At 40.2% G+C, this 26,150-nt stretch overlaps 2 protein-coding genes across 4 annotated transcripts in view; one reads left to right on the forward strand and one right to left on the reverse strand.

Moving 5' to 3' along the window:
• Positions 1-25,603, forward strand: TOM1L1 (target of myb1 like 1 membrane trafficking protein). 3 transcript variants are annotated; one of them, XM_039716067.1, is made up of 15 exons: positions 1-140; positions 219-303; positions 2,381-2,459; positions 8,527-8,676; positions 8,934-9,053; positions 10,552-10,659; positions 11,239-11,355; positions 14,221-14,354; positions 17,277-17,337; positions 18,732-18,846; positions 19,577-19,673; positions 20,128-20,206; positions 21,055-21,142; positions 21,413-21,485; positions 22,442-25,603. In XM_039716067.1, the coding sequence occupies exons 1-15, from the start codon at positions 83-85 to the stop codon at positions 22,500-22,502; spliced, it is 1,425 nt and encodes a 474-aa protein (XP_039572001.1). In that variant the 5' UTR covers positions 1-82; the 3' UTR covers positions 22,503-25,603. The 3 variants fall into 3 exon arrangements, with proteins under 3 accessions (XP_039572001.1, XP_039572003.1, XP_039572002.1); XM_039716069.1 differs by lacking the exon at positions 219-303 and having other exon boundaries at positions 40-140; XM_039716068.1 differs by lacking the exons at positions 1-140; positions 219-303 and adding an exon at positions 783-911.
• LOC120505485 (cytochrome c oxidase assembly protein COX11, mitochondrial) overlaps positions 25,586-26,150 on the reverse strand; it is a 2,664-nt gene continuing 2,099 nt past the window's right edge. The window contains 1 exon segment of the mRNA XM_039716070.1: positions 25,586-25,948. Coding sequence (XP_039572004.1) covers positions 25,766-25,948 — 183 coding nt within the window. The 3' untranslated portion in view covers positions 25,586-25,765.

A 26,150-nucleotide genomic window follows, 5' to 3' on the forward strand; every position in this document is an offset into this window, starting at 1 on the left:
GGGGCGGGAGGGAGCGGCCGGATCCGGCGGCGGGGCCGGGCTGCCGCCCCGCAGAGCCCGCGGGACGCTGCCGGCAGCGGCCATGGCTTTCGGGAAGGCTCCGAGGGACCCGTTCGGCACCGCCGTGGGCAGCCTGGTCGGTGAGTAGCCTGCAGCGGTGCCCCCGCGCCCCCTCGGCCCCGCCGGGCGCTGACCCTCGGCTCCCCTTGGCCTTGCAGAGCGGGCGACGCTGGGGTCGCTGCAGACGGAGGAGTGGGGACAGTTCATGCACATCTGCGACGTGATCAACGCCACGGAGGAGGGGTGAGCGAGCGGGCCGGGGGCTGCGGGGCGGCATCGAGCAGCCGGCGTAGGGCGCTGATGGGAAATAAAGAAATAGCGCAGGGAGCAGGTAGCTTTGGTTCCCAAGGAAAAGCTCTGCCTGTCGCGGGGCCATCGGGGCTTTTACGGGTTAGGCTCGGAGGTTTTCCCCGTAGACAAAGGTGGTGACAAAGGTTTCTTATCTGAGTTGTGTTTTGTACAAGCTGTGCTGCTCGTCAGGCTGAAGGTGTGCTCTGCAAACCCGCCTGGGAAAAGGCTTTGAGAACTTGGGTGCTTACAACACTGTTCGATACCCTTGGCTTTGCCTTCGAGCTGCCCCCCGTGCAGTGTCTCTGCCGGGCTGGGATCCTCACAGCAAGACCCATCCCGGCCAGGTGTGCTCCCGGCACCGAGCTGCTCTCTTGCAGGGACAGCCTCATCCAGGCTTGCACCGCCACTTGCTGCTCTGAACTTCCTTGTTTCCACCTGTAAAAAGGGAAAAGCGGAAACTTGTTCTCATGTAAGGTCTGCTTCAGCATTGCGTTGTGAGAACTCATTCTAGCAGTGCCATATTTTAACACTAGCTAAAGAGTTTTCCCCAGAACAATGAGGTATGGCTTGCTTTCTGCACAGGTGTCTTTTTTTCTGTGTCAACTTTTCTCTCCTCTCCTTGTTTTGGATTCCATGCTCTCACCCGTGGTTCTTAGTGCTTGGAATGTCAGTAATAATGACTTCCTTCTGGTTATTGCCATAAGCAACAGCACGCTTTGACCCTCAGTGTTAGTTTTTATGTAAAGTTTCCATGCAACAGAGCCTTTTCTTTAATAAACTGTTTCCTTTTGTGCACAGCTTAGGCTTGCAGAGGAGCTCCTTGTAGCTTCCTCCTAGGCAGCTACTACTAGTCACAGTCTGTAACAGGGTAGTAGGAGCAGCAGAACTGCTGCATCTAATTAGGCAAATGGTTATTTTAATGTAATATCCAGCTCCTGACCAGAGCATTTCCAGATGCTTCAGTGGGGGAAGCAAGCAGGAGTGGGATTGTAGTACAGCTCTCTGCAAAGCAAACTTCCCTGCTCCTGTGCCCCTATCTTTCACTTGGTGCTCTACTGATGTGCCTAGGTATGACATATGATTAAGAGGAGAAACATCTCCTATTTTTTTTCTTGTGAAGTATAGCACTTCAAACAAAGAAATGCAGTAATGGTAAACACCCCCACAATTTCATTGACTTTGAAATGTTTTCAACAAAGATTTTTTTTTTTTTTTTTAGTGAAACATTGTACTTGGGCCTATTGCTCCATCTTAGATTCTAGAGAGATCCTAAAGAGACATTAGGACATCTTGTTTATGTTGATCATGAGTGTTGGGCTGGCCCTAATAATTGTACACTGTAAGTAGTCCATATTAAAGAGGCAAAACTGCTTCCCACATGTGATAACCTCGATACCATCTTCCACCCTTTTCCTCCTACACAGATAGTTAAAAGATATGGGGTGTATATATAGAAATGAAAATGGCTGGGTTAGAAATGCCCCTGTCTCTTGGCTGGAGTGGGTTGTCCATGTGTCCGTGGTAGTTACTCAGATGAGTTAAGTGCATCCTGCAATTATAAGATTGGAAGTTATCCATGACACCCCTGCTCCTGACAGCACTCCTAGGAGAATATTTTCTAATTGCATCATACATGAAAACTGCCAGTCAACTCTTGATATATCTGGCAGTTGATATTTCCTTGCTTGGCAATAAAAGCTAGATAAGTATTTCTGTTCTACAGCTGTGGAAAAATATCATTTTGCAGAAGAGAAGAACTTTGCAGAAGAGAAGAACTTTATCTCTCTGCACAAGTCTCTGGAGTAATGCACGGTCTGCAGTAACAAACCTGATTCACTGCTTTGTTGCTCTACTTCAGTGCTGAAGAGATTTTGTTGAAATCAATGGGGCAATTGCTCTGGTTTTATGTGGGTGTAAGTACAGGGGTGGATTTGGTCCTGTATCTCAGGCTGATATTTTTGGCTCTTGGGTGAAGTTATGAACTAGGAAACTTCACTGGTAACTTTTCCTCATTCATTTCTTGTCACAGACCTAAAGATGCAGTTAAAGCACTGAAGAAGAAGCTTTCAAAAAACTGTAACCACAAGGAGATCAGGCTTACCTTGTCTGTAAGTACAGCTATATTTATATTAATTAGACACTAAGAAGGCAAACAGTCTAAACGATAAGGTGGCATGCAAATTATCCCTGACACAACTCTCCAGGATGTTTTCAGTCTTTGTTGTTTGTGTGTACAGCGCTGCCACAGTGCAGATCAGATGGTTTGTTGGCATTCCATGGACTCCTGGATGATGCAAAATCGTTTTTGGGGTTGGGGTGGAGGAAGCTAACTTCTTCTGTGTAAAAGTAGGATAGTTCTTATTTGCTCCAGTGACTGTCCTGTGAGAGCCCCACCTGTTTGTGAAAGACACAGAGGTTAGGATATTACATAAAAGCTACATTTGACCATTCTATTACTCACCTTGTGGTGCTGATCTTAGTCAGACTAAGCACAGTGTGCAGCATTGGTGGAATGTGTGATACGTGCTTGGTAAAAGGAAATGTTATCACATATAAATGATAAACTTGAAGGAAAAGGTGAGTTAAGTAAGGGAGCAAGAGGCAGAGTGAGCTGTGTGAATTTCAGATGTTATGACTAAAGGCTGGAGTGCCTGGGAATATCCTCACTTGACATCTAGAATTTGACAGTGTTCCTGAACTGCCCCAGGGTTTGGGGAGCTGTTGTGATTGCAGACAATTTAAGATTTACTGGATTATGTTAATGCAGAAAGTTCTAATACTGTCCTAAGTCCTGAGTTTCTGGCTTAAATTACTCTTGACTACCAGCAGTGCTACTGTGACAAGAGTCATATCTTTTGTATTTCAAGTTCTTGAGGATTTTAGGGTTTTTTTATTAATTGGCTAAAAGTATTTCCCTCACCATTTCCTTTTTTGAGGTTTTAGAGGCCTATCTGCATCACTTTGAGTACTGTTACTCACGAGTTTGGTATTTGTTGTGCAAAATCATAATCTATATCAAGATATGCTGAGAAGTGATTAAAGAAGATGGGTGATGGATAGTGCCAAATTGTTGGTTGCTTAGCAATTGCCCAAGTGTCTCCTAACAAGTTGGAGATGCAGATAATTGTTCAGCATGTCAATATAGACATTCAGCTCACTCCATTTCCGCACTTCTTCCCTGGCTTCCTCCTCCACTGTCTCATGAGTCACATTTTTGTGTGTTCTGTGTGTTTGCATAATGGGAACACTGGCTTTCCATTGTACCTGCAGTCCCTGTATCAGGTCTGTCTCCTGCAGCCCTTGTGCAGCGAGGTCCCGTTGTGATTACCTGACACAGTCTCTGCTGATAGCCCAGGCTTTAGGTTTGGGAGCTGTTCCTTCAGTATTTACAGTGCAGATATACCCAAGGTGACACTATAGCTCAGCTTTTGGGTATGTAAAAGTGGAAGAAGGATCTTGGTCCAGGTCTATCCAAGGAAGAACTTTATCACACTGATATTGCACTCCATTGTATTGCAGATGGAGCATGCAGCAGGTTCAGCTGGGAGTGCAGTTCCTGTTCTGTTCCAGCCCCTTTCTCTGTCCTCACCCACTCCCATGCACACCTGTAACTTGCCTGCCAGGCAGTCACATCCTCTTGGCCCAGCTGCTGTTTTCTGTTTGCAGAGTTCTTATCCCTGTATTCCTTAATCTTTTCTCCTTTTTTTTTAACTTAAATAAGTTCCAGCCTTTCCTCTAACTCTTTCTCTGTCTAGTTTTAGTTCTCAAATAAGATCTTTTATACTTTGCCTATCCCTCTGCCTCTGGCTTCTTTTCTTTTTCTTTTTTCTTTTTTTTTTCCAGTACTGCCAAAATTTTAGCATGTGTAAAATCTTCTCCCTCTGCCTCTGGCTTCATTTCTTTTTCTTTTTTCTTTTTTTTTCCAGTACTGCCAAAATTTTAGCATGTGTAAAACCTTTGATGACCTCTTTGCTGGCCCTGTGTGGCTTTTACCTTTCCCACATCACTCTTCCTATGTGCTATATCTTGTTTTTATCTTCTTAATTGCCTTAATGAAATTGTTCCTGTTTTCCATTTTGAAATGCTTTGATGACAATAGCAATTCATTGCAAATGGAAAAAAATAAATAATTTTCAATCCCTGAAACACAAGCCCTTCCCTCACTGTGCAACTCTCATCTCTTAAAAATTTTAGAGTTTTGCAAAAATAAGGGTTCTTTTTGGATGAGCTGTTAGTGCCTGTATTTCTTACAGTTATTGTGGTCCTCTACCTTTTGAGACTCTGCATCAGATTGTCTCTCCTCCCCACATTAGATAAAAGTAAGACGTATCTACAAATCACATTTCTTCGAGAAGTGCACTTTGATCCACTTCTATCTATTCGACCTTGACGTCCTTGAATTTAATATTTCTGATGAAGCTGCTTAAGGAGCATGTTCCCAGAGGATGCACACTGAGTGGAGGGTGCCAATCTTCATGGAGGCAGCTCAACTGCACACGTTAGCCCTGATTCTGTTACTGGGATGTGTTAAGTCTCAACAGTGTGTTCCTCCTCCTCGCTCTTGGATGATGCTTTGTTTACTTGGAGGAAGAAGGCTGAGTGCCAGCTGGATAATGTGCTGGCTCTGGCTTGGCTTCAGGTGCTCTGAGCTGCTGAAGTTCCTGTGAAGTCACATGGATGGAGGTGTTTGTGTCAGGCCATGGAGTTGCCTCATGCCCAGACTTTGATAACACCGAGAGATCTGGGCTGGCTCTGGAGGTTGTGCAATCAGAGTGAAGAGGATTAGAACTTTCAGGCAGGAATCCAACAGACTGTGTGTTACTTGGCTTTTTATTGCTGGTAGACTTTAGATACATAAATTCTGTTTATGTAATGAGCACTGAGACAGCTGCTGCACAGAGCTCCCTTGGTTTTGTAAAGCGTTTGCTGCAGCGCCCCAGATCTGATCCATGTGAGATCTCAGGAGCTGAGCAGCACATGGGGAAATTGTTTATTGAATGTGTCCCTCTCACTCCTGCATTCAAAGCAGTAGACAGAAATTTAAGATTAAGTTACTGTTTCACCTCTGTATTATATTGTTGGAAAATATTTTAAAGGAAGTAATTGTCCCAGAGGAATTGTGGATGCCCCATCCCTGGAAATGTTTAAGTCCAGGTTGGATTGGGCTTTTAGCAACCTGATCTAGTGAATGGCAGGGGAATTTGAACTAGTTGATTTTCAGGGTCCCTTCCAACACAAGCCATTCTGTAATTGCCTAGAATTAAATTTCGACAGGTATTTTTTTCTAAGAATATTTCTACTTTTCCTTTTAATCAGGCATAATTTTTCCGATGCAGAAAAAATTTAGCATGGCACATGTGGCCTTCAGATTTAATTTGTTAAATTAACATTTTAGAAAGCAGAGGATATAAAAAACAAAACCCTGAGTCCTCCAGCTCCTCAATTAAAAGAGTACTGCTCTATGTTATTATACTTTATGGTATATGCTGACAAAGAAGAAAAGAAGAGGACATCAAGTGGGAGCAAAAGAAATCCAAATCTCAGCGTTTGAAATGTGAAATCTGAAAAATTCAAGACTTCTGAAAATTCAGTGTTTTTGAAATGCTGAACCTTGATCAAGTGTCCCCAGCCCCTGCCTGTAATTGGTGAGTGGCAGCTGAAAGAGCTGCTCATACCGGTTTGGTTTAAGTGCTGGCCTTGGAAAGAGCACACTGCAGTTCCAAACCTCAGCTGGGCAGGCATCAGGATGTGCTCAGTGGAGTGTAATCCTGGAGATGGATTAATGGCTTGTTCTCCTTGAGTCAGAAATGTGAAGAAGCAAGCTGTTCTTCTGGGTTTTCTTGCAGCCACCTTGGGTCAGAGAAGTGTCCCTCACAAGCTGCACCCATTGCTCAGTTTTATGCACCAAACCTGACTGTTTTAGATGTGCAGTGAGTCCTGAAATCTCAGTGAGGTCTCTGTTGATAAGGAACATACCTGACTTTCTGCTATGCTCACCAACTTCTCCCATTTTTTCTTTCTGCTTCACAGCTTAGCTCACCTCTCTGTAGGTGCCTCTTATCATTTGAGTTTTGTGATTCAGTCCTGTAAACCAGAAGCCTTGGATTACACAGTTTGCATCTTTTGCTGAGTGCAGATCTCTGGGATCAGTTATCCTGGAACACAGCAGCTCTGTCAATTCCAGCACTTCTCACATCCTGTTTGCCATTGACAGGAAGTTTAATGGTTTGTTTGAAGTTAATTTGCCAGTTTCATTATTAAAACATGTTTCTGTTGAGTTTCCATTGTGCTGTGTGGAGCAGTGGTTGCCTTGGCCAGCTTGGATCTGTTCCTTCCAGTGCAGTGCTTGGGACTATGAAGTCCTATTTGCACTGGAGTCTTATTTGCACAATAAATACCCATACAGAAATTCTAATGAAAGGTGTTATTAGCATGAAAGTGGCTTGTTCATGAACAGTCCAGTTAAAAATAATTGAGTCAAATTCTTCTTTTTCTTATACCAGTTTAGTTTTTCCCTGAGTGAGTGGGCTGGACTGGTATAATTGAGTGGAAGATCCAGACCATTATTTCAGTACTTTCATTTAGTGGGTAAATACTCAGTCCCCTAAGTAGGGAATTAATAATAGGGCGTAGTATAACAAGTTTCCCATGCACTGGGTTGAAAATATTTTACACAAAGCATCTTTGAAGTACTGCACAGGCAAATAACTTGACTTATTAGCATATGTTTTATGTACTCTCTATGAAAAGTAATGTTTTGAGCCAAGATGTTTTTGTAATTATCTTTCAGTTAGCTTTTTGCACAGCAGTCTGTCAGTGTCTCTTTGTTCTTCCCTGTTTTCATTTTGGCAATATATTTTCTTCTGGTCTTCAACATGTTGTCTTGTAAGTTCCTGATCACACTGGGAGAAAAATCCCTGAGTCTTGGGGCTCAAAAATGAGTTACTAAAATTATTTCACTTAGTCAAATGTAGTCTGCTCTGAATAGGAAAGTATACTTAACCTACTTTTATCAAGATCACAAAATCATCCCTTTAAATACCTGTATCCTTTTAAGAAGATGTTCTCTCTCTGACATGATTCCGGGGAAGTTTTGTCTCAAAACCCATGAAATTTTGCAGTCTTTTCTTAATGTCAGCCCTTTGCTTTCACCTTTCTATCTTCCCTCTTATGCTGGGAGGGAAAATGAAGCCACAATTGAAGAGAAAGAAGCACAAGAGTGACAATCTTACCCTGTGTGGGTCATCATCCATCTTCAGATTTGGGCCAGGCAAGATGAGTTCTGTTCCTGTTTTTGCACCTGATCTGATTAATCCCAATTTCCTGTCAAGTCTCAGGTGACTGGGATGTAATGGCAGTTTTTGACATCTCTTCTGCAAAATGAGAATTGTAATCAGACACCTCCAGATGTACAAGGGAGAAGTATTATGTCATTACCACATCCTACTGTGTTTGATGGGGCAGGCACAGTGCTTGCAGGGATCCTGCTCTAAGCATTTGAGGCATGGTTTTGAAGTAGACTTCCCTCATGAAGATGAATCTGAGAATTGGAACATTTCAGCTCATCTGTTTCAAATCAATGTGACCTTTGAAACGTGGAGAAATTGTGTTCCAAGTTGGTGAATTTGTTCTTTCCTATTTTATCATTAGTCCCTCACTTACAGGGCAGATTGGAGGAGAGGCATTTAGTAATCTGATTTTTCTCTTGCAGAGCTCTTCAGAATCTGTCAGACCAGGGTACCTATGTGCTAGGCAGTGAACTAATTCTATTACTGAGCCTCTACAAGTAATTTTTTTAAGCTATGGGCAGATTTCCTGCTGTTAAGGTACTGTGTGTTCAATAAGTGCTGTGACATAGAAACAAGTGCGACCATGCTTCTCTGTTAAAAATAGTGTCACTGTGGCTGGCACAGCTCTTTTGAACTGTGCAGGTATAACAGAGCACACAGGGAGCTGCTGTTTCCCTCAAGTGACCTCATCAGGCATTCTAGTGAGCAGTTATCTGTTCATAGCCATTCCTACTCTTCACTATAACTCCTTGAAACAAACAAACACACCAAAAAAACAAACCAAAAAAACAAACAAAAAACCCAAAAAAAAAAAAAGAAGAAAGCTGTGAAGTTGTGGGGATTTCCCCCCATTCTTTGTGTAATCAAAGGTTTTTTGTGTGTGCAGCTGCTTGAGATGTGTATGGAGAACTGCGGCCCAAGATTCCAGTCTTTAGTTGTGAAGAAGGATTTCTGCAAAGACAAGCTGGTGAAACTGCTGAACCCAAGATACAACCTGCCCATTGATATGCAGGAGAAAATCCTGACCTTTATCATGGTGAGTCTGGAGTACACTGTGAGTGTTCACAGTGTCTTTGCCATGGGGTAAATGTTTAATTGTGCAAGCTGTTTAAATTCTTGGAACTTCTTCTGAAAGCAGACCTTAACTCTGGAGCTGTTGTGGTTCCTGTTGCACTGAATGGAGTTATCCAAAGTAGAAGAAGGGAATTACCTGTTTTTAGGACCATATGTTTTAAAAGTATAAAAGTTTTGGCCATTTCTGTGACTGTTACTGTCCCTGATATTTCAAAACAGGTTTGGGCACGAGGTTTTCAAGGCATGGTGGATGTGAGCGAAGTAAAAGAAGTTTACCTAGAATTGCTGAAGAAGGGAGTGGAGTTTCCATCCTCTGACAATAGCAGTGGTGGATGTAAGGTGAGGATACACAAGGACACTTCAGAAATGGGATGTGTTAATTTTATGGGGCACAGAAGGCGTGTTTGATCTGGGTTTTTTTATTTAAATGCTTCAGGGCAGAATATGACCAAATTACTTAAGCACGTGAGCAGGAATCTGTTTCAGTTGTAACAGCTAAGATAACAATGAAGAAACCTGACCTATATAGTAGTTTATTTCATTTTCAAGTACAGATTCATGGATTTGTTCTCAGAAATGAAGCATCTCTGTCTTGAGACTTTAAAAGATCTGTGCATGCTGTTTACTTCAAAATAAATGAGTGCTTAGTGCTCCAAACTTGTCAGCTTCTGAAAGCCTCAACAAAAATGAGTAAGGTTTTCACATACATAAGGTTTTCAAAACACATACTGTTGAGAATATGAGCATCATCTGTCTTAAAGATTAAATGGAGAGAGGTATAAATCTATAAGAAAATATTATTGTCTGCATATCTCTCCAGCTTTGCACAGTGTTATTTAAGCCTGTGTCATAGGTAGTATTGTGTGGAATTTAGGACATTAAATATAAGTATGGTTTGAACATTGTGCAGCAGCTGGAAATACAGTACATGGTTTAATGCCATTCTTTCTAAATTTCTTTTTTTTTTAGATGAATTTTCACAAGAGCTTTGGGCAGTGCGAAAGCCATCCACCACTGTGTGGAATCTTGCAGTTACAGAGTTTGATGTCTGTAATCAGTGCAGTCAGGAATAATTCAGATTTTTCCTGAGTTTGATCTTCTGGTTAAATAGTGGAGTGTGCAAAAGCTTATGTATTTAAAAGTTGTTTGAACAAGCTGTGTGAAGAATGCTCTCAATAGATACTAATTTTTTCCTTCACCTAGTGCATTAGAGATTATTTTGTCTACTTCATGTACTTGCCAGTAAAAATCAGTGGCAAACCTTCTGTTTGTCTTAGCAGACCTGAACACAGTTTTTACCTTAGTCTCCAGGAAGCAAAGGGTTTGTAGTGTATAGTGCAGGCTGGGGTTTATATTTGAATTTTTTTAGCTGTCAGTTCAGATGCAATGCATGTGAAGCTCTCTCAGACTGTTTCTGCTTTTCAGTCCAGGAGACTTCTGTATTTTACCTTCTGCAGAGACCCAGACTCAACCCTCCAGCCTTTCTACTCCTTCCAAGAGTGATCACATTCCAAATTGTCCTTCATTGCCAAATTGCAGTGGCACTCTGGGAAGGACTCTTTGCTCTTAGATGCCTTAATTATTCCCTGCTAACCTGTTGTTAACCATTCCCACTTCATTCTGTGATGGAACTTATTTGCAAACCCTTTCTAAAAATATTTGATTTCCAAGCCTCATTCCATTACAAAATAGCCATAGATTTATTTTTTTAAATAGGACTTAGTCAACAGCACTGATGATGAGGAAGCTCTGTAGTCTGAAAGATGTTCCTCTCTCAGCAGGAACCCTGCTGCAATTTTGTTCAGGCCAAGCTGTGGTTTTTTTTTTGTTTTCACAGATTTCACCCCGGCCTTGTGCAAAGTCATCCCCATCCTCTGCCAGTCCTGCCAAACGTTCCTTCCTGCCTCTTCCCACAGGCCCCACGCTGTTGTTGACTCCGGAGCAGGTGCAGCACTGCAGCTTCAGGGGAGGGTGGGTCCTGAAAGGTGCTCTGGGTGTGTGGCTTGAGCAGCCTGGGTGCCCCTGCAGGGACCCTCGGTGCACAGGGTGTGCTCTGGGCTCCTGCTGGGTTTGTGGAGTTACTGGAGTGTGTGGATATCCAGTCACATCTTACGGTGCTCTTCTGCAAATTGATAAAAGCTTGTTCCGAGATAAGAGAGAAAGCCAAGCTTGTTTCACATAAGGCTTGTGTGAAGAGGTTATTATAAAAAGCAGGAAGGAAAGGACAGTTCTCTTGCATTCCTGCTTGTCCAGTGTGTAACTAAAAGGAGTAAGAGTAACATCAGTGAGAGGGATTTACTGTAAGGAAAACAAGTAGTGCTATCAGGGTTGGGTCTTAGTTTGAGTGCACATTTAAAAGCTGAACTAATTCTATTCATTTTCATGCTTTGTTACCAGAGTAAAATATTGCTTAATAATAATAATGCATATTATACCTAATGGGAAAGAAAGTCTGTATTAGAGGTAAAAATTTTTCTGGTTGCTCTGTTCACCTACACAATATTTTCCTGTTGAATTCCAACAGATTGGGAAACTGTACAGTGAACTGGATATGGCAAAAATGAATGTGAGAGTCATGTCATCAATATTGAAAGAAAATGTTCCTGGCTCTGAAAATCCGGATGATATGAATCTTTTACAGGTACATGATAATCCATTGATGGGGCTATTGGTTTTGTTGTCATTGCTTTTTAAAGTGTTATAACTTGTCTTTTAACATCTGGTTTCAGATTGACAAATGGAACCCAACAACAGGTTTCTATCTCTCATTTTGCTCAGCTTTCTTTCATCTCTTTCACCTTCCCTTTGACATCTCAATGGTCAGGAAAGGACAATAGAGCTTGCAATGCAAATTTAAGCTCTAGCGAATTCCAATGGCAAAGGAATTTCATAATGGAGCGTTCTCTGTTGAGCATGTTCTGTCAAACAGCCCCGAGAACATTCCAGCTGGAGAAGAGATGGTGACACAGTGTCACTCATATCCATCCTGGAGTTTGCAGAGCTCTCTTTATTATCACCAGTCCCTTAGGGGCAGACTGGAGGCCAGTGAAGAATATGAAGCATTGGCTTTATGTGTGTGACCTCAAAGATTGGGAGCTTGCTCTGCTACAGAGGAATTCATGTGCTCTTTAAGTGTAGCCTGAAGGAAGTGTATTGCAATAGTCCAGTGATAGAACAGTGAGCCTGTAAATGCTCCTTCTGTGATATTATGTGCTTATGCTGTATTTTCCAGTTTAGAAATTAAAAGTACAGTATTTATTCAGCATTGAAATAGTGACCTATGTTAATGGAAGCTATTTAGTTTCATGTTGTCTCTGAGAACTTAAAAAGCTTTTACTACATCCTTCTGTTTCCAGCGTTACCTCCAAACTCCTCCAATGAGGAACCATTTTTGAGACAGTTTTACAGCATTAAGTGTTTTGAAGAACTGATCTAATTTTTGCAAGCCTTGAGTGTGCTTCTCCTCCCCAGTGTAGAAATTTTCCTGTGCAATGAGCCCTTACTGGGTGCTGTTGAGAATACACTGGTTAATTATTCTTGACCAGCTGTGTCCAGTCCCTGACACAGGGTTGGGAAGTAGGAATAGTTTGTCTTTTATTTCCTGCCTTCTGCCATGGCCCTTCTGTATGTGGGTGCACAGATTCACCTGCCCACATTAAACCAGTGGATTCTTACTGACACTCCCAGTAATAAAATTGTTGGCAAAAGGTTGAGGACAGGGTGTGGAGTTCCCATATGTAGGAGAGTGAATGAAAACTCATTCCTTTCACTGTTGTTCTTTCTGTTCTTTTTCCCCTGTGCACAGAGTGGTGTAAAACATCAGACATGGCCAACTTATTCCTTGAACAATGCTTAATGTTCCTTTTTGTTTGTGACACTACCTAGAATGCTTGGATTGGACTTCTGTTGTCACAGAACAAAATCCTTTATTAAAAGAGCTGCTTGTTTAGACTTTGAGTGAGTTGGAGGTATTGATTTTAGTACTTCAAATTATCTGGAGTCCCTCAATAAAAACTGTAACAAGGTGAACTTGATCAGTGTTTACAGTTCTTTATATTCATTAGTGGCCAGCTCCTCTCTTTCCCCACCCAGTTTAGGAGAAGGCTTAAGATATCATATTTCACTGGAAATAATGTGCTGGCCAATAACTAAAGTTAAATAATAGTTCAGGATCAGCCAAAGAGTAACAAACTTTTGTACTGGGTGGTGAATAGACATAATGCACAAATAGTGGATGGATGTGCAGGAATTTGGGTCCAGATCAGCAGCTGGTAAGAATTAGCACAAATGTATTGGAATCACTGATGGCTGTTATTCCAGCTGCTACTCCATCCTTGTAAAACTCCAGTTTTCAGGCAAATCCATGCCTGAAATTAGTATCTCAATTTCCTTCTCTGAGTATTGACACTTGCCAGTCTGCTTGTGTAATACACAAGCTTTAGAAATACACTTTTTTTAAATGTGGATCGTGTAGTAAAATGTGCAGTTGGGGAGATTTTAAATGTAATTACAGACATTAGGGTGAACACAGTTTTTTGTGGTTTATCCTGGGTTGTGAAGCTACAGTACTGAAAAGTACAGCACTCTGCAATCCTGACACAGATTTACCAAAGGGGTACAAATTTATTTTTAAATAAATTATTGATTTACATAAAACACTGTATTTTTTTGAGGAAAAATCAGATCACTTACAATATCAAAGCAATTTCTGAATAGTATTGTGCAAATAGAGTCATTTCCCCCCTCTTTTTTTTTCTTTCTTTAAGCAGAGCCAGCTTGCGTTTGCAAATGTAGTGTGAAAGAGAAAAAATGTTGGCTGAGTTAAAATTCCTGTTGCTAAAGAATTTGTTTCTTTGAACATGCAAAATCTGCAGAGGGAAGTAATATAAACAGACTGTCTTCCATTTCACTAGGCAATAATGCAAAATTCTGCTTAATAAACTCTCATAATTCTCCTATCTGCTGCTTCTGTAAGGTTTGTGTTACTTTCTCAAAAATCTATAGATTAAGTTTATCCAGACTTCCCACTTAAACAAATCGTTGGAGCTTGAGATTGTCACAGAGCACTTCTGACCTTTAGACTAATATTTTCTTTTCTTCAAGCAGACATTGAACAGGATTATGTCCAAGTATCCTGCTGAGTTTAATCAGCTTCAAGCAGGATCAAATCACATTGGCTTTACATCACCCAGAGGGGTCTCTGTTATTTTGCAATTTTTAATTTACACTCCAGAGACACATATATCTTTAGAAATGAAGGTGGGTCAAGAGGTAAGGATTGTGTAGGAGTGATGCAGTGGTGGGAGTTGTGACCTTGCATTGCAGAGATCAAGGACATGGACATTGTTCTATTTGCAGTGCTTGGTACCTGTGTGGTTTGTGTGAATTAAGGAATGTTACCTGTGATTCTACAGTGCTTGAGTGTCTTATCATTATCTCCAGAATGGACACACTGAGAGACCACAGTCACAAATCCTGATTTTTTTCCTTCCCTTGCCTTGGGCAGAAATTGTACAAGACCTGTCGGATGATGCAGGAGAGGATCATGGAATTGTTGGTGACAGTGGAGAATGAAGATGTGATTGTTGAGCTAATACAAGTAAATGAAGATCTGAATAATGTCCTCCTGGGACATGAAAGGTAAGTGCAGGGCCTTTCTCCTCACATTTGGAATCCTACCTGAATAAATGCACTTATTGGAGAGATGCTCCCTATGCCTATTGTTGATCCTCTCCATGGAGACAGATTTTATCCTAAAATTCAGGAAAGAAATATGATTGCAAAAAGAGAAAATTACATATTTGTTGCCTCCTAAACACCTCAGAAATGGTTCTGGAAAGTAGTTAGGAAACATTAGAGTGGTATAAAGTGAGTTAACAGCATAGGTAGAAAATCAGATGGAGGCACACAAAAATAATTTGGAATTTGACATCCCTCTTTGGCACAGTCCAGTGAATTTGTCAACAGCTGCTACAAATCCTTTGGTGCTGGTGCTTATCTCTGTTAAGTGTCTGCGCTTCCAGAAAAGAATACTTGTCCTCCTTCCTAAACAATTTTGACACCTTTACTGCAGGAATTGGCCATAGAGCAGCCTTCTGCCTCATTGCATGCTTAGGAGAGTTGCTTGCTGTTCTCAGCTGGATTGAAACATAGTGTTCTGCTTGTCTTACAGCAGAAAATGTCTCTTTCCTTCACACATGAAAGCACAGCAGTACTCCTGTTGACATCCTGGGTATTTGTCTGTTATGGCACTGGTAGCATGACTGGATGCTGGCAAAACTGAAATTACTTTTCAACTTGAAATTCCAGTGTTGTTCCGCAAAATATCACATGAGTTTACTTATGGAGAATGTTTTGATTTAATAGGAGATACCCTTCCATACTAAGAAGCTGATCTCTTCCACAGCTAAACAGTGTTCTAGGAATCATTATGCATCAAGTGCAATTGGTCTGTATTAAATTTAGCAAATTTATAGAATTTAGTCATTTTTTCTGAGTGCTGCACTGAAGATATCACTAATTCTTCTAAGTGTCATGCATAAACGTTGGGCTTGTGGGCATCATGACAATATTAAGTTTTCATTTACTCTTTAATCTTGTCTGCTGTAGTGTTGGTGGATTTTACAGCAGCTATCTGAAAGAACTGTGTGCTCACTTCTTCCTTTAGGAGGTTTTTCCTTTTAATAAGCAAAAAAGGAATTTTATTCAGCTTTTGTGTAAATCCACTGAAGTCAGATGTGGGCTTACATTTTTGTTACAAGTGATGAATACTGTTGAGGCCAGGAATGTCAAGCTGTGAGTAGGAGTTTGTGGATATAATTCAACAGATTCCTCACTAAAGATATGGTGATGGAAATTATTGATTTGGACAGAAAACTACTGTATTCTAGTAATGTAATGCTATGGTTTGTATGGTATAGGTCTTCCAAGTGCAGATCCATTGCACTTCAGAGTGGATAAGTATAAAAACGTATTTGGGTAATTTTCAGTTGCATAAGATTTGTTCTGTGGATTTCCCTCTGAACCATGAGGTGTCTAAAGGGCCAACTGATTTCAATGAGCTGCATCTGTTTCACACTGTGCCTGTTGTTGGAGGATGAGTCGTGCTGCATTTTCTGTTTCTGATTATTAATGTGGAATCCAAATTAAATCCAAAGCGATCTCAACTGTGCAACCAACAGCTCATATGTGTAACAGTGCCTCCCTCTAGTGTCTCTGCAGCTTCTTGGTTCTTCCTGGATTTCAGATAAACACTTTCCACTCTATAGTTAGAAAGGTTTTTTTACTGCTGTTTCTTCATGCATCTATACTCTGTACTAGGGATGCCCAGGAAAAATGACCCTGAGTAGCCAATGCAGTTGGATAAACTGTCCATACATCTGTCCATGCAACTCAGGGCTCCTGGTGCTGAAGCACAGTGACCTTCCAGATGCTCAATGTCACCTGTGTGTGTCTACTTGGGACCCACAGTAGCACTGTTATCAGTCCTAGAACATACATATTTGTGCAGGTAGATTTTTTTGTTTGTTTCCATTTCTAAAAAAAATATTGCAAAGGGTTTGTGGATTTCCCTCTGAACCATGAGGTGTATAAAGGGCCAGCTGATTTCAATGAGCTGCATCTGTTTCACACTGTGCCTGTTGTTGGAGGATGAGTCGTGCTGCATTTTCTGTTTCTGATTATTAATGTGGAATCCAAATTAAATCCAAAGCGATCTCAACTGTGCAACCAACAGCTCATATGTGTAACAGTGCCTCCCTCTAGTGTCTCTGCAGCTTCTTGGTTCTTCCTGGATTTCAGATAAACACTTTCCACTCTATAGTTAGAAAGGTTTTTTTACTGCTGTTTCTTCATGCATCTATACTCTGTACTAGGGATGCCCAGGAAAAATGACCCTGAGTAGCCAATGCAGTTGGATAAACTGTCCATACATCTGTCCATGCAACTCAGGGCTCCTGGTGCTGAAGCACAGTGACCTTCCAGATGCTCAATGTCACCTGTGTGTGTCTGCTCGGGACCCACAGTAGCACTGTTATCAGTCCTAGAACATACATATTTGTGCAGGTAGATTTTTTTGTTTGTTTCCATTTCTAAAAAAAATATTGCAAAGGGCTTCTAGTGTGGTTTGTCCTGGGAGGGCATGAGGGAATGGCCAGAACTCTGAGGACAGGAGGCTTCCTGGGACTCAGCTGGAAGTGTTCTGGTCAGAAGGAATTGGATTTGGCGCAGTGGATGTTCACAGTTACCTGCCTAGTGTGAACAGAGACAAACCACTCTCAGAGGAGCCCTGGTTTTGTTTAGGAACAAGCAGATGACTGTCTCCAAACGTGGGGCCAGGAACAAACCAGCTGATGTTGTTTGTAGGAGATACCAGGACCACAGCCCTGGAATGGGAGTCAGATTGCCCATAAAGCCAAGTGCCCCAGGGACAGCACCTGGAGTGCTTGTTTGGTGCTTCTGGAGTCTTTTGAGAATCAAACGTTGATTATAACTGGTTTCATATTCTTCTGAGGCACAGCACAGGAATGTGAGAATGAGCATTTAACTCTGCTCCTTCAACAGGTTCTCACGGAACAGAGTTCGTTTCCTGGAGAACCAGAGGATACAGCGGGAGCGGGAGGAGGTAATTAAGGATGAGCTCTTGAACTGCAGGACTGCAAACATTCTTTTTGCTCTTCCTCATGAAAAGCACACTTCTGATACATGCAGAATTTTGTTTTTTAGTTGAGAGGTACAGGAGACAACAGAGTGACACTACTCTTACTAATTTTTCTGAAGTCTCGCTTGCAGAATTTGATGCAAATTCATGTAACTAAAGTAGCAAATAATGTCAAATGTAAGAGGGAATCTTGGGCATGAAAAATGAGAGAGAGATTTATTCAAATGCTGATTTATTGCCTCTCCAGCTAAGCACAATGATCTGCCATGCAAAAAATGAGAAACCATAGGTTCTTTTCATTTGTTTCCTGTTAATGATCTAGAGACTGAAATACTGCTGTACTGTGAGAATTCACTTCTTCTATTGATTTTTTTCCTGAGTCAAAGCTTTTTCTGAATTGTGAATAATGGCTTGTAGCAAGTCTTTAATGACTGTCCTTTATTGATTGATAATTATGGTTGTTAATTATACTGCCCAAAGTAGTTTTGCACATGTTTCACCTTCTTGTAAGCCATAATTGTGCAGCCATTTGAGACTCAACATGAAAATGCATTGTGAATGCTGAAATACTGCTGACAATTATTTAAAAAAAGTAGAAGATGGTCTTGTTTTCCTTGAAAAGCCACTATTACTACATTCTGGTTATGTAGGTGGATGGTTTTGCTTGATGGATCCACTGTTGGGTTAGCTAATAATCCAAATGGTGCAGTCTGTGCATTTTTATATTATTAAGCAGACTCTGACTTTAAAATGCATCATCTTTTGTTTATTTATTTTTCATCTGGTGTTACCAAACCTGTATGATTCAAGCATATGGTTTTATAAAACCTTTGTTTTATAACAAGGCCTTTGGCTGGCTATGTTTTTAATTCCAACACATTCACAGGAGAAAGGAAGGGAGCTCTTTTTTATGGCCTAGGAAACATTATTGTGGTTTTGATTTTTTTTCTGTCCAAAAAGGGACTGGAAAAAATCAATCTCCTAAGTACATATCAAATCTCATTAACACGAGTAAGTAGCATGAAAGGAATTTTACAGGATTGGTGAGAAAATCAATATAAAACCTGTATCTAAACATTCAGAATGTCTTTATAGAATTGAGTCCTTTCTGTCTTCTGTTTCAGAGTTGGTTTTCTTTATTTTTTGCAATTGATCTTTTCTGAAATGCATATTTTTATTTCATTAGCTGCATTTCACACATACAGAGTCCCGATCTTCTCTTACACTTACTGATATTAAGATTTAAAAAGTTTATGTTTTGTGAAAACATCAAGTTGTTTAAAACTATGCAAGTTCCCTAAAAAAACCCGAAACACTGGGAAAAACCCCACATAACTTATTATTTTTCAAATGTTAAGATGTACAGGAAACAGCCATCTGCTCCCTCAAGTGATCTACTTGGCCTCTCCATAGATTCTCCATCTTCTGTGTCTGCAGTGGTGCAAAGGGACCCTGCAGTGTCTCCTTCAGGAGGTAAGTGGTGAAGGAAGTTCCGTTTCTCTCTGATTCCCTAAAACCCACAAGAGCTTAGTGGAGGAATCAAGAAGTTCCTTGTAAGCAAGATAAAAAAAGATACTCCTTAACTTTAAAGATGTTCCTTAAATTTTCTTAAAAGAAGAATTGATGTGTGTCTATAGGAATAAAATTGTAAAGTATTGCAAGGTTGCCTGTGATTTTTTTACAATAATCTTTCTCCCCTTATACATAGATTTGAGCAATGTTTTCTACTGCAGTGAGGCCTGTAAAACACTCTGGTAGCTGCTTCTTCTGTAGACTTGGCAGGAAGAAACAGTTTTTTCAGGAGTGTTAGACTTGGCTTTAAGTACCCTGATTTACTATTTGCAGAAGCCCCTCCTTTACCTGCTTTAGGAAACTCCATATACTAAAGCTAAAGGTGTGAATGTCCCCCTGGGAATAAACCCCCAGATTTTCATTTTAGTCCTTTACAAATAGCAACAAGAGTTTTAAGTGCTATCTATCATGTAGAGCTGTGCTGATGCTCTAAGTACAGAGATAAATACTTTGGATCTAAGACTTTTCAGAGTGATTAAAACTTTGCCTTTCACATGATGAACAGCAATCCATTTCAGGCGCTATACAGGCCTTCCAAAGAAAAAATTTACTCTTTTAGTGTTCAAAGTAGAAGTAGCTACTTTTGCATAATAATGTGTAAATTACCATTAATTATCACTTTGAATTTCAGATGGCCTATCCGCACACCCTGAAGACAAAACCAGGTCTCATCCATCAATTTACCCACAGCTGGATGCAGCAACTCCCAGAAAAGCTCATCAGTCCCCGTGAGTAGTCCCTTATCAAGGAATGGGAATGGATAACAGATCCTTAGGGGTATTAGTGCTCTGTAATTCATCTAATATAGGAATCTCTGAGGACACAGATTTACTTCTTTTACCTATTAGTCCAGTAAAGCAAGTGAAAATTCCCTCTGTGCTAGAGATTTTTTGAGAGGGTTCATAATGCACTTACGCCTGCATCACTATTTTGTCATAGGTAGATATAAATGTACCTGACTTTTGGCAGGGAAAGGGAGAAACATGAAACAGGTCAGGAGAAGAGTTCAGGACAGGGGAGGTGTCTTTATAATTAGTGTGCATGGGACACTGGTCCATCTGCCCATGCTGCTCTCAGTTGTGACACACAGGAAAGACAGACCAGCCAAAAAAATAATGGAACAATCAGAATAAACAGTTTTGATCGTTTCTTACTTATATTCATTGTATTGCTCTCTCCTAGATTTGCTGCTGAAGCACAAAACAATAGTTTAAGCAGCCCAGCTGGACACATATATAGCAATGTGAACACATACAGCAATGTGAGTAATACTTATGTTCAGGATGATCATTCTTGTCTGGCAGCTGTCAAATGAGAATTTCTGGATTTACACCCACTGCAAAGATGCAAAGATCTCTTCTGTGGCCCTTCTCCATACCTCAGGGAATATTCTACTTGGTAACCAGGTCAACTTCCCTCCTTTGCTGCCACAGGTCCTAATGTGGAATCTTGTTTCCTTGGGTCCAGCACAATTCCAGGGGAATTTGCAGAAAGCCCTTGCTCTATTATTTGTATTTAATTTGTTGCTATGCAAAGCAAGCTGAGTTCTCCTTCTGTTGCCATGATGTTACTCTGGTGTACTTTCTATCACAAATAAGATATTAAAAACAAACATACAAAAAACCCCAAAAACCTCAAAGCCCCCCCAAAAACACAGCCCACGAAAAAATCACTCAAACCCCAAGGACAGTGCAGGACAAATGTCATGCTGCAGAGAAACACCCATGGCAGAAGGAGTGGAAAGAGCCTGAAGGGACTTTGAGGTAATGTTATGAAGGCAGTATGAAATAGAAAAGAAGCAGCTACCAAACAAACATGCACAGTCTTTATTTCAAACTGCAAATAAAAGCAGATGTTTGAATCTGTGTGGTGGAACAAGTCACACAGAAGTAAATTATACACATGTGCTGTATATATATATATAGAACACTAAATGTTGCTTTGAAGGTTGTGTGGAGAATGAAGATTAATTGGGTTGCTAACTGTTGGCCTTGGAATTTTCCCTGCAGTAGTCAGGGAGTTTAAAGATAAGCCAGCAATTAATGTAAGTTAGGTCAAACCAGTCCTCATAGAACAATCTGTTTATGCATTGTTTTTTGATGTCCTCAGCTGACGAGTCTTCTAAGCCCAGTGCCTCTGAACCCAATAAATGTGCAGGCTGGACAGACTGTGCCATCAAATGGACCATCACCAGCAGGTAATAAATACTGCAAATCACCTCCTGCATGCTTCCTTTTCTTGTTAGAACTTAAGGCCTTTACATAATGGCTGTCAGTGACTAGGAACAGCAACATTGTCAAAGTCATATTGCACATGGATTCCATTACACATCTGTCCATTTTAGCATGTAAAGCAGCTCAATCCGTAGCAGATAATGTGCCACTTTCAGGAAGACACAAAAAATGTGTAGGAATCATGCTTTTCATTATCATTTAAATCTGGATATGTCTGTCTCTTTATTCTTCAGCTACATCAAAGAACAAGTCACAGTCACCTCATTACTATGAGATAATGGAATTCGATCCCTTGGCTCCCACTGAGTAAGTAACTTTTGAAATAGAATTTTAAATTCTGTGTTACCAAAGGCAAAATGGCTTTTTCTTCTGAGAGGAAAACCAGACCACTCTACTTAAGCTAACTGACCAGCTGCATCATTGATGTACATACATTTTGTATTTTTCTTCAAATAATTCTGGCATAACCAATTAATGAATAAAATGTAGTGTGCTCATTAACTGGCATCTGCAAAAATGGAAGAGTAATGATCTATCAAAATTACTAAAATCTTATCCAGTGATACAGAAAGGTGAAGGAAATATAGTCAGGGTCCTGCTGAAGGAAGCTGATTGAACTTCAGCACAGGTAGTTCTGGAACAAGATAACCAAAGGAATTCCTGTTCATAGCAATTGTGTTTTTTAAAGGTTGTTTTTCTACTGCATATGAAAAAAATCCTTAATTTAAATATAAACTACAAATGGGAATAGATGCTGTGTCACTCCAGAAGGCCAAAATAGTGAGACAGCAAACTAATACAAAACCTAAAATTTAAAAAAAATTAAATAAAAAATAAAACATAAAAAAATAAATTAAAATAAAATGGCAGAACTCCCCTTTTGAACAGTAAATTGCAAAAAGAAAAAAAAAATTGAGCTATCTGTACAAAACTTATTTCTAAGGAGCCATTGTATTTTGAGGTAGGGAAATCTCAACAAAGCTTCCATTGTTTTTTTTTAATTAATACAGTAATTGCACAGTGGTGCACTTGCCATTTGTGTTTTGCAGTTCTGTTCCCAATCTTGTTTGATCAAAAGTGACAGTATCCAAGGTTCCTCATTAAATGTACTATCAGATAATCAGAGCTGGGTTGGCTCTTTGTTTCCATGGAAACCTGGGCATCCTGCAAGGGAAGCTACACTGTAAACTTTGGGCAGGATTTCCCTGGAGCCATTTGTCAAAATGAAATGTGTTGTAGCAGTCACCCTACTTCTATTTCAGAGCTATTTATGAAGAAATTGATGTTGTGCTGAAGACAGAAGTTAAAAAGAACACAGACTGAAGGTGGAGGTGGAATCCTTTCCTGAACACTCTCTAGTGCTGGTCCTGTGCAGTGCTTCCTGTAACTACAAGTGAATAACAGAAGAGGTTTTGCATTTTGACACAGTAATTAGTGTTGGAGTACTAAGCTGTGTGCAAGTAGAAGAGTTACTTGGCTCCACACCATGACAATTTGTCCTAAATGTTCAGCTGTGTGTTCTCTAAGGTCACTTGCATTGTTATTTTAAAGTATTTTGGGTGCCTGTAGAATGTGACTTCCAAATTTCACCTGTGAATGAAGTAAGACTTGACACCTGCCACTTGTAAAAAAAGACACATGACATTCACAGAAGCTGCAGAATCCAGTTTCTCTTTGGCCTCACCATTATGTTCATCTCCCTAGAAATCTATCAGGGCGTTTTGAGATATTTTTTCCCAAAAAATTAATCTGAAGTCTGAAGATGTGCAGTGTTACTTGCCTACATCCTTAATACAGATTTTCCTTTATTATTTTCTTCCTAAAAACCCACAGAATAGTTGGATTTTTGTCTTGGGAAGAACCTAAGCTGGGACACAAAGTGCTGTCATCAGTAATTAACAGAACAGGAAAAAACCCTGCTTGTTCCTGTGTTGTTGTTGTTGCTTTTCTTTACAGAGTAAATATTGGAGGGGGATCAATTGTTTCTTTCAATATTCCTGCCCTGCAGAGATTCTTCTGGTGAAGGAAAAATTAATTATCTACAATGCAGATGAGCAATAGTTACCCATTTACTTTAATTAAGTTGTTTAATCCTGTTAATAACCGTTTTATCTTTTAGTAAGTGCCTTATCTATTTTAATGCTGAATGTAAACTGTGCACTTTAACAGGTATAGTTCTCTGAATTTATAGCTGATACAAAATTTGAGAACTTAGTTCATATTCATACCAGATAAGCTATTTTTTTGTGAAATAACTGCATTTTAAACATTCCTTATGTTAACTGTTTAAGGATAAGAAGTTCTCAGCTGCTTTTGCAATTTTTATAGCATAAAATTCCAAATAAAAGCAAATGCTTACTGAGAAAGTAAACTCTTATTGCTTCCAAGTGTTTCTCTATTTGTGTATTCCCTAAAATATAAATGTAGGTAGCATTGGAAGTATTTTAGTGTGAAACTAAGCCGTTTACTGCAGGACCATTAGAACAACTTCCTTCTATCCAAAACACAGCCTTGAAGGAGTGTGGGAATTTTGTAAGTTGAGGTGAAAAGGTGAGTTGCTTTACTCTCTTTTTTTCTTGCAAATTTGCAGTGGTCTGGACAGCAGCCTGAGAAAACAGCTGAAAATAGGATTGGAGGTGGATTGATTTTATTTTTTCCCCCTACAGCTGGGCTGTATTGGCAGAACCCCCACAGTGAAGGGTAACAAATCAAACTGGGCTGCTGCAGTGTAATCCATAATGGGCGATTGCTGACAGAACCTCTCCATGTTTAAACAAGCACAATGATCACAGAGATGGAAGGGAATTGGCTAATTACCAAGGTTAGAGCCTGTATTATAGAATGTGCTCAGTATCTGTGCAAATTTGGGCTTTCAAACTCAGGCAGAGAACCCACGTATTTATGGAACTGCCACTTGCCTGGGGATACTCTTTTTCTTCTAAAAAATGTGGCCAGAATAAAGCAATGGGTGGAGAACTGCCATATTCAGTTCAGCTTTCAGAAGGACAATGGACTAAAGACAACTGAGGTAAGAAGTTGGGCTTTTTTTCCCCTAGCCTGGATTCAAAGATTTGTCTTGATGTTACTTTTTTTTTTTCCCTAAAGCATACTGGAATTATAAAGCTTGCTGCTATCTTCATACAGATATATTTCACTTGTGTGGGCTCCACATGTTCTGCTGATTAAAATGCATTAGAGAGATGAAAGAATGAAGTTTTCCATCTTTAATATACAGTAAAGACCTGTATGTCATTCAAAATCTGTTTAACCAACACAAGTAATTGGTACAATAATGGATTTTAAAGGTAGCATCCACTTATTTTCAAAAAAGCAGTTTTTGAGTTACTGTATGCAAATATAGTTGAGACTTAAGTAACTAGAAATTATTTCTGAAGTACCATTGCCTTTTCAGAGTCCAAGCTAACCAACATCACCCTTACTTTGTTAGATCTTCTCTGCTGGAAGGCGTAGAGACGTGACCCAGCAGAAGAGATACTGGCTGCTATTTTCTGTCTGAAAATGAGCAGGTTAGTTAAACTTGCTCTGCAGCTTGCTCCTGGTTTGCAAGGCAGTGATGAAGTGTTATTAGACCTACTGCACAGATAATGCCCAAAAGTTCCATAACCACCACTTGCACGTTCTGCTGGGGAACAGTTCCCCTGGAGAGCTGCTGCACTGCTGGGCAGGCTCAGGCCAGCTCAGCCTGAATGGGCTGCTCTTGGTTTTTGAGGAGACACCTGTGCTGTTCCTTCAGTGCAATTCAGAGCAGCTCTTACACCCTGCCCTGCACTCAAAGCATGTCAGACACAAGCCAAGCTTGTCTCTTGTGGAGGTGCCCAGTGTAGAGCCCTCTGCAGAGCAAAGTGCACTCAACACCAGTACAGATACTTCCCATGAGTGGGACACAACACAGAAATAAATGGTGTTTCCAAATGAAAACCATCCCACAGATCTGATATGCTTACACTTAAATTACTGTTCTCATGATAATAGCTTTAGAGCAGTCTGCTCTTACCAAATGAACTACTGATTCAGTAATAACATGGGAGTGCATCACCTTCTGAATCATCTTCCCCTCCTGTGCCAGGGAGGCTTACACAGAAATAACAGTCTAACTGTTTAGTTATAAGATTACCTTAATTTATCATCTGGGTTTACCTTTTTCTAAATTAACTTAACATGGAAGTTATTTTCCAGAGTCAGCAATGGAATTTTAGATGCTTTATCAACTGATTTTTTTCTTCTGTATTTAAAAGATCTTCATTTACACGTTGGTTTAAAAATTTGCCTTGTGGTATTCAAATAAAAAGATGGCCTGAGAAAACCCTCTCTACTTCAAGAACAGTGTGTTCCCTTCCACTGTCTGATGAACAAATACTATCCATAAGAAATGGAGATACATTAAGTTGGTTTCCAAAAAAAAATATATATATATACATATACTTTAATAACAGGATGTGCCCATGGAGGTTTAATAAGATAATTTCATACTGCACAGTACTCCTGCAGTTTTTTCTTCCAAGGAAGAATGACATCAAAACTGGCACTGAGATGTAGCAGAAATCAGATTTTGTAGAGAAGGCCTGTTACTGATACCCAGGAAGTGGCAACTTCTGTCCTTCCTTTGCTTCAAAGAAGGTGTAAGAGAGAGTGATCAAATCAACTTTAGCCATTTTAGGGTCCTCTGCAAACTCTGGGTCAATGTAGAAAAAGACAGGCATGTCCACTTCCTCCTGAGGATTTAGCCTCTGTTCTTCAAAACAAAAACACTGCAGGTGGGAGGAAAAAAAAATCCACAATTAGACAACAATAGTGATGACAAATTTTATCTCTGCCAACATGAGAGAAATCTTAATGGTTTCAAATAAACTCTCATTCCCTTTACACCCCTAAAATCCTGGGAAGGATCAATAAGATGAGCAACAAGATAGCAATTTTGTTAGTGTGGTGATATAGGAAAAAAAAAATATT

The sequence above is a fragment of the Passer montanus genome, unplaced genomic scaffold, assembly GCF_014805655.1.
Source record: "Passer montanus isolate IOZ18808 unplaced genomic scaffold, ASM1480565v1 scaffold35, whole genome shotgun sequence".
Lineage (NCBI taxonomy): Eukaryota > Metazoa > Chordata > Aves > Passeriformes > Passeridae > Passer > Passer montanus.

What these genes read in the sequence shown, in the direction of transcription:
- TOM1L1 (XM_039716067.1), top strand. Translation starts at nt 83, where the DNA reads ATGGCTTTCGGGAAGGCTCCGAGGGACCCGTTCGGCACCGCCGTGGGC. An exon ending in GTCCTCCTGGGACATGAAAG is followed by an intron (nt 14,355 to 17,276) that starts GTAAGTGCAGGG and finishes CTCCTTCAACAG; the next exon opens with GTTCTCACGGAACAGAGTTC. An exon ending in TACAGCGGGAGCGGGAGGAG is followed by an intron (nt 17,338 to 18,731) that starts GTAATTAAGGAT and finishes TCAAATGTTAAG; the next exon opens with ATGTACAGGAAACAGCCATC.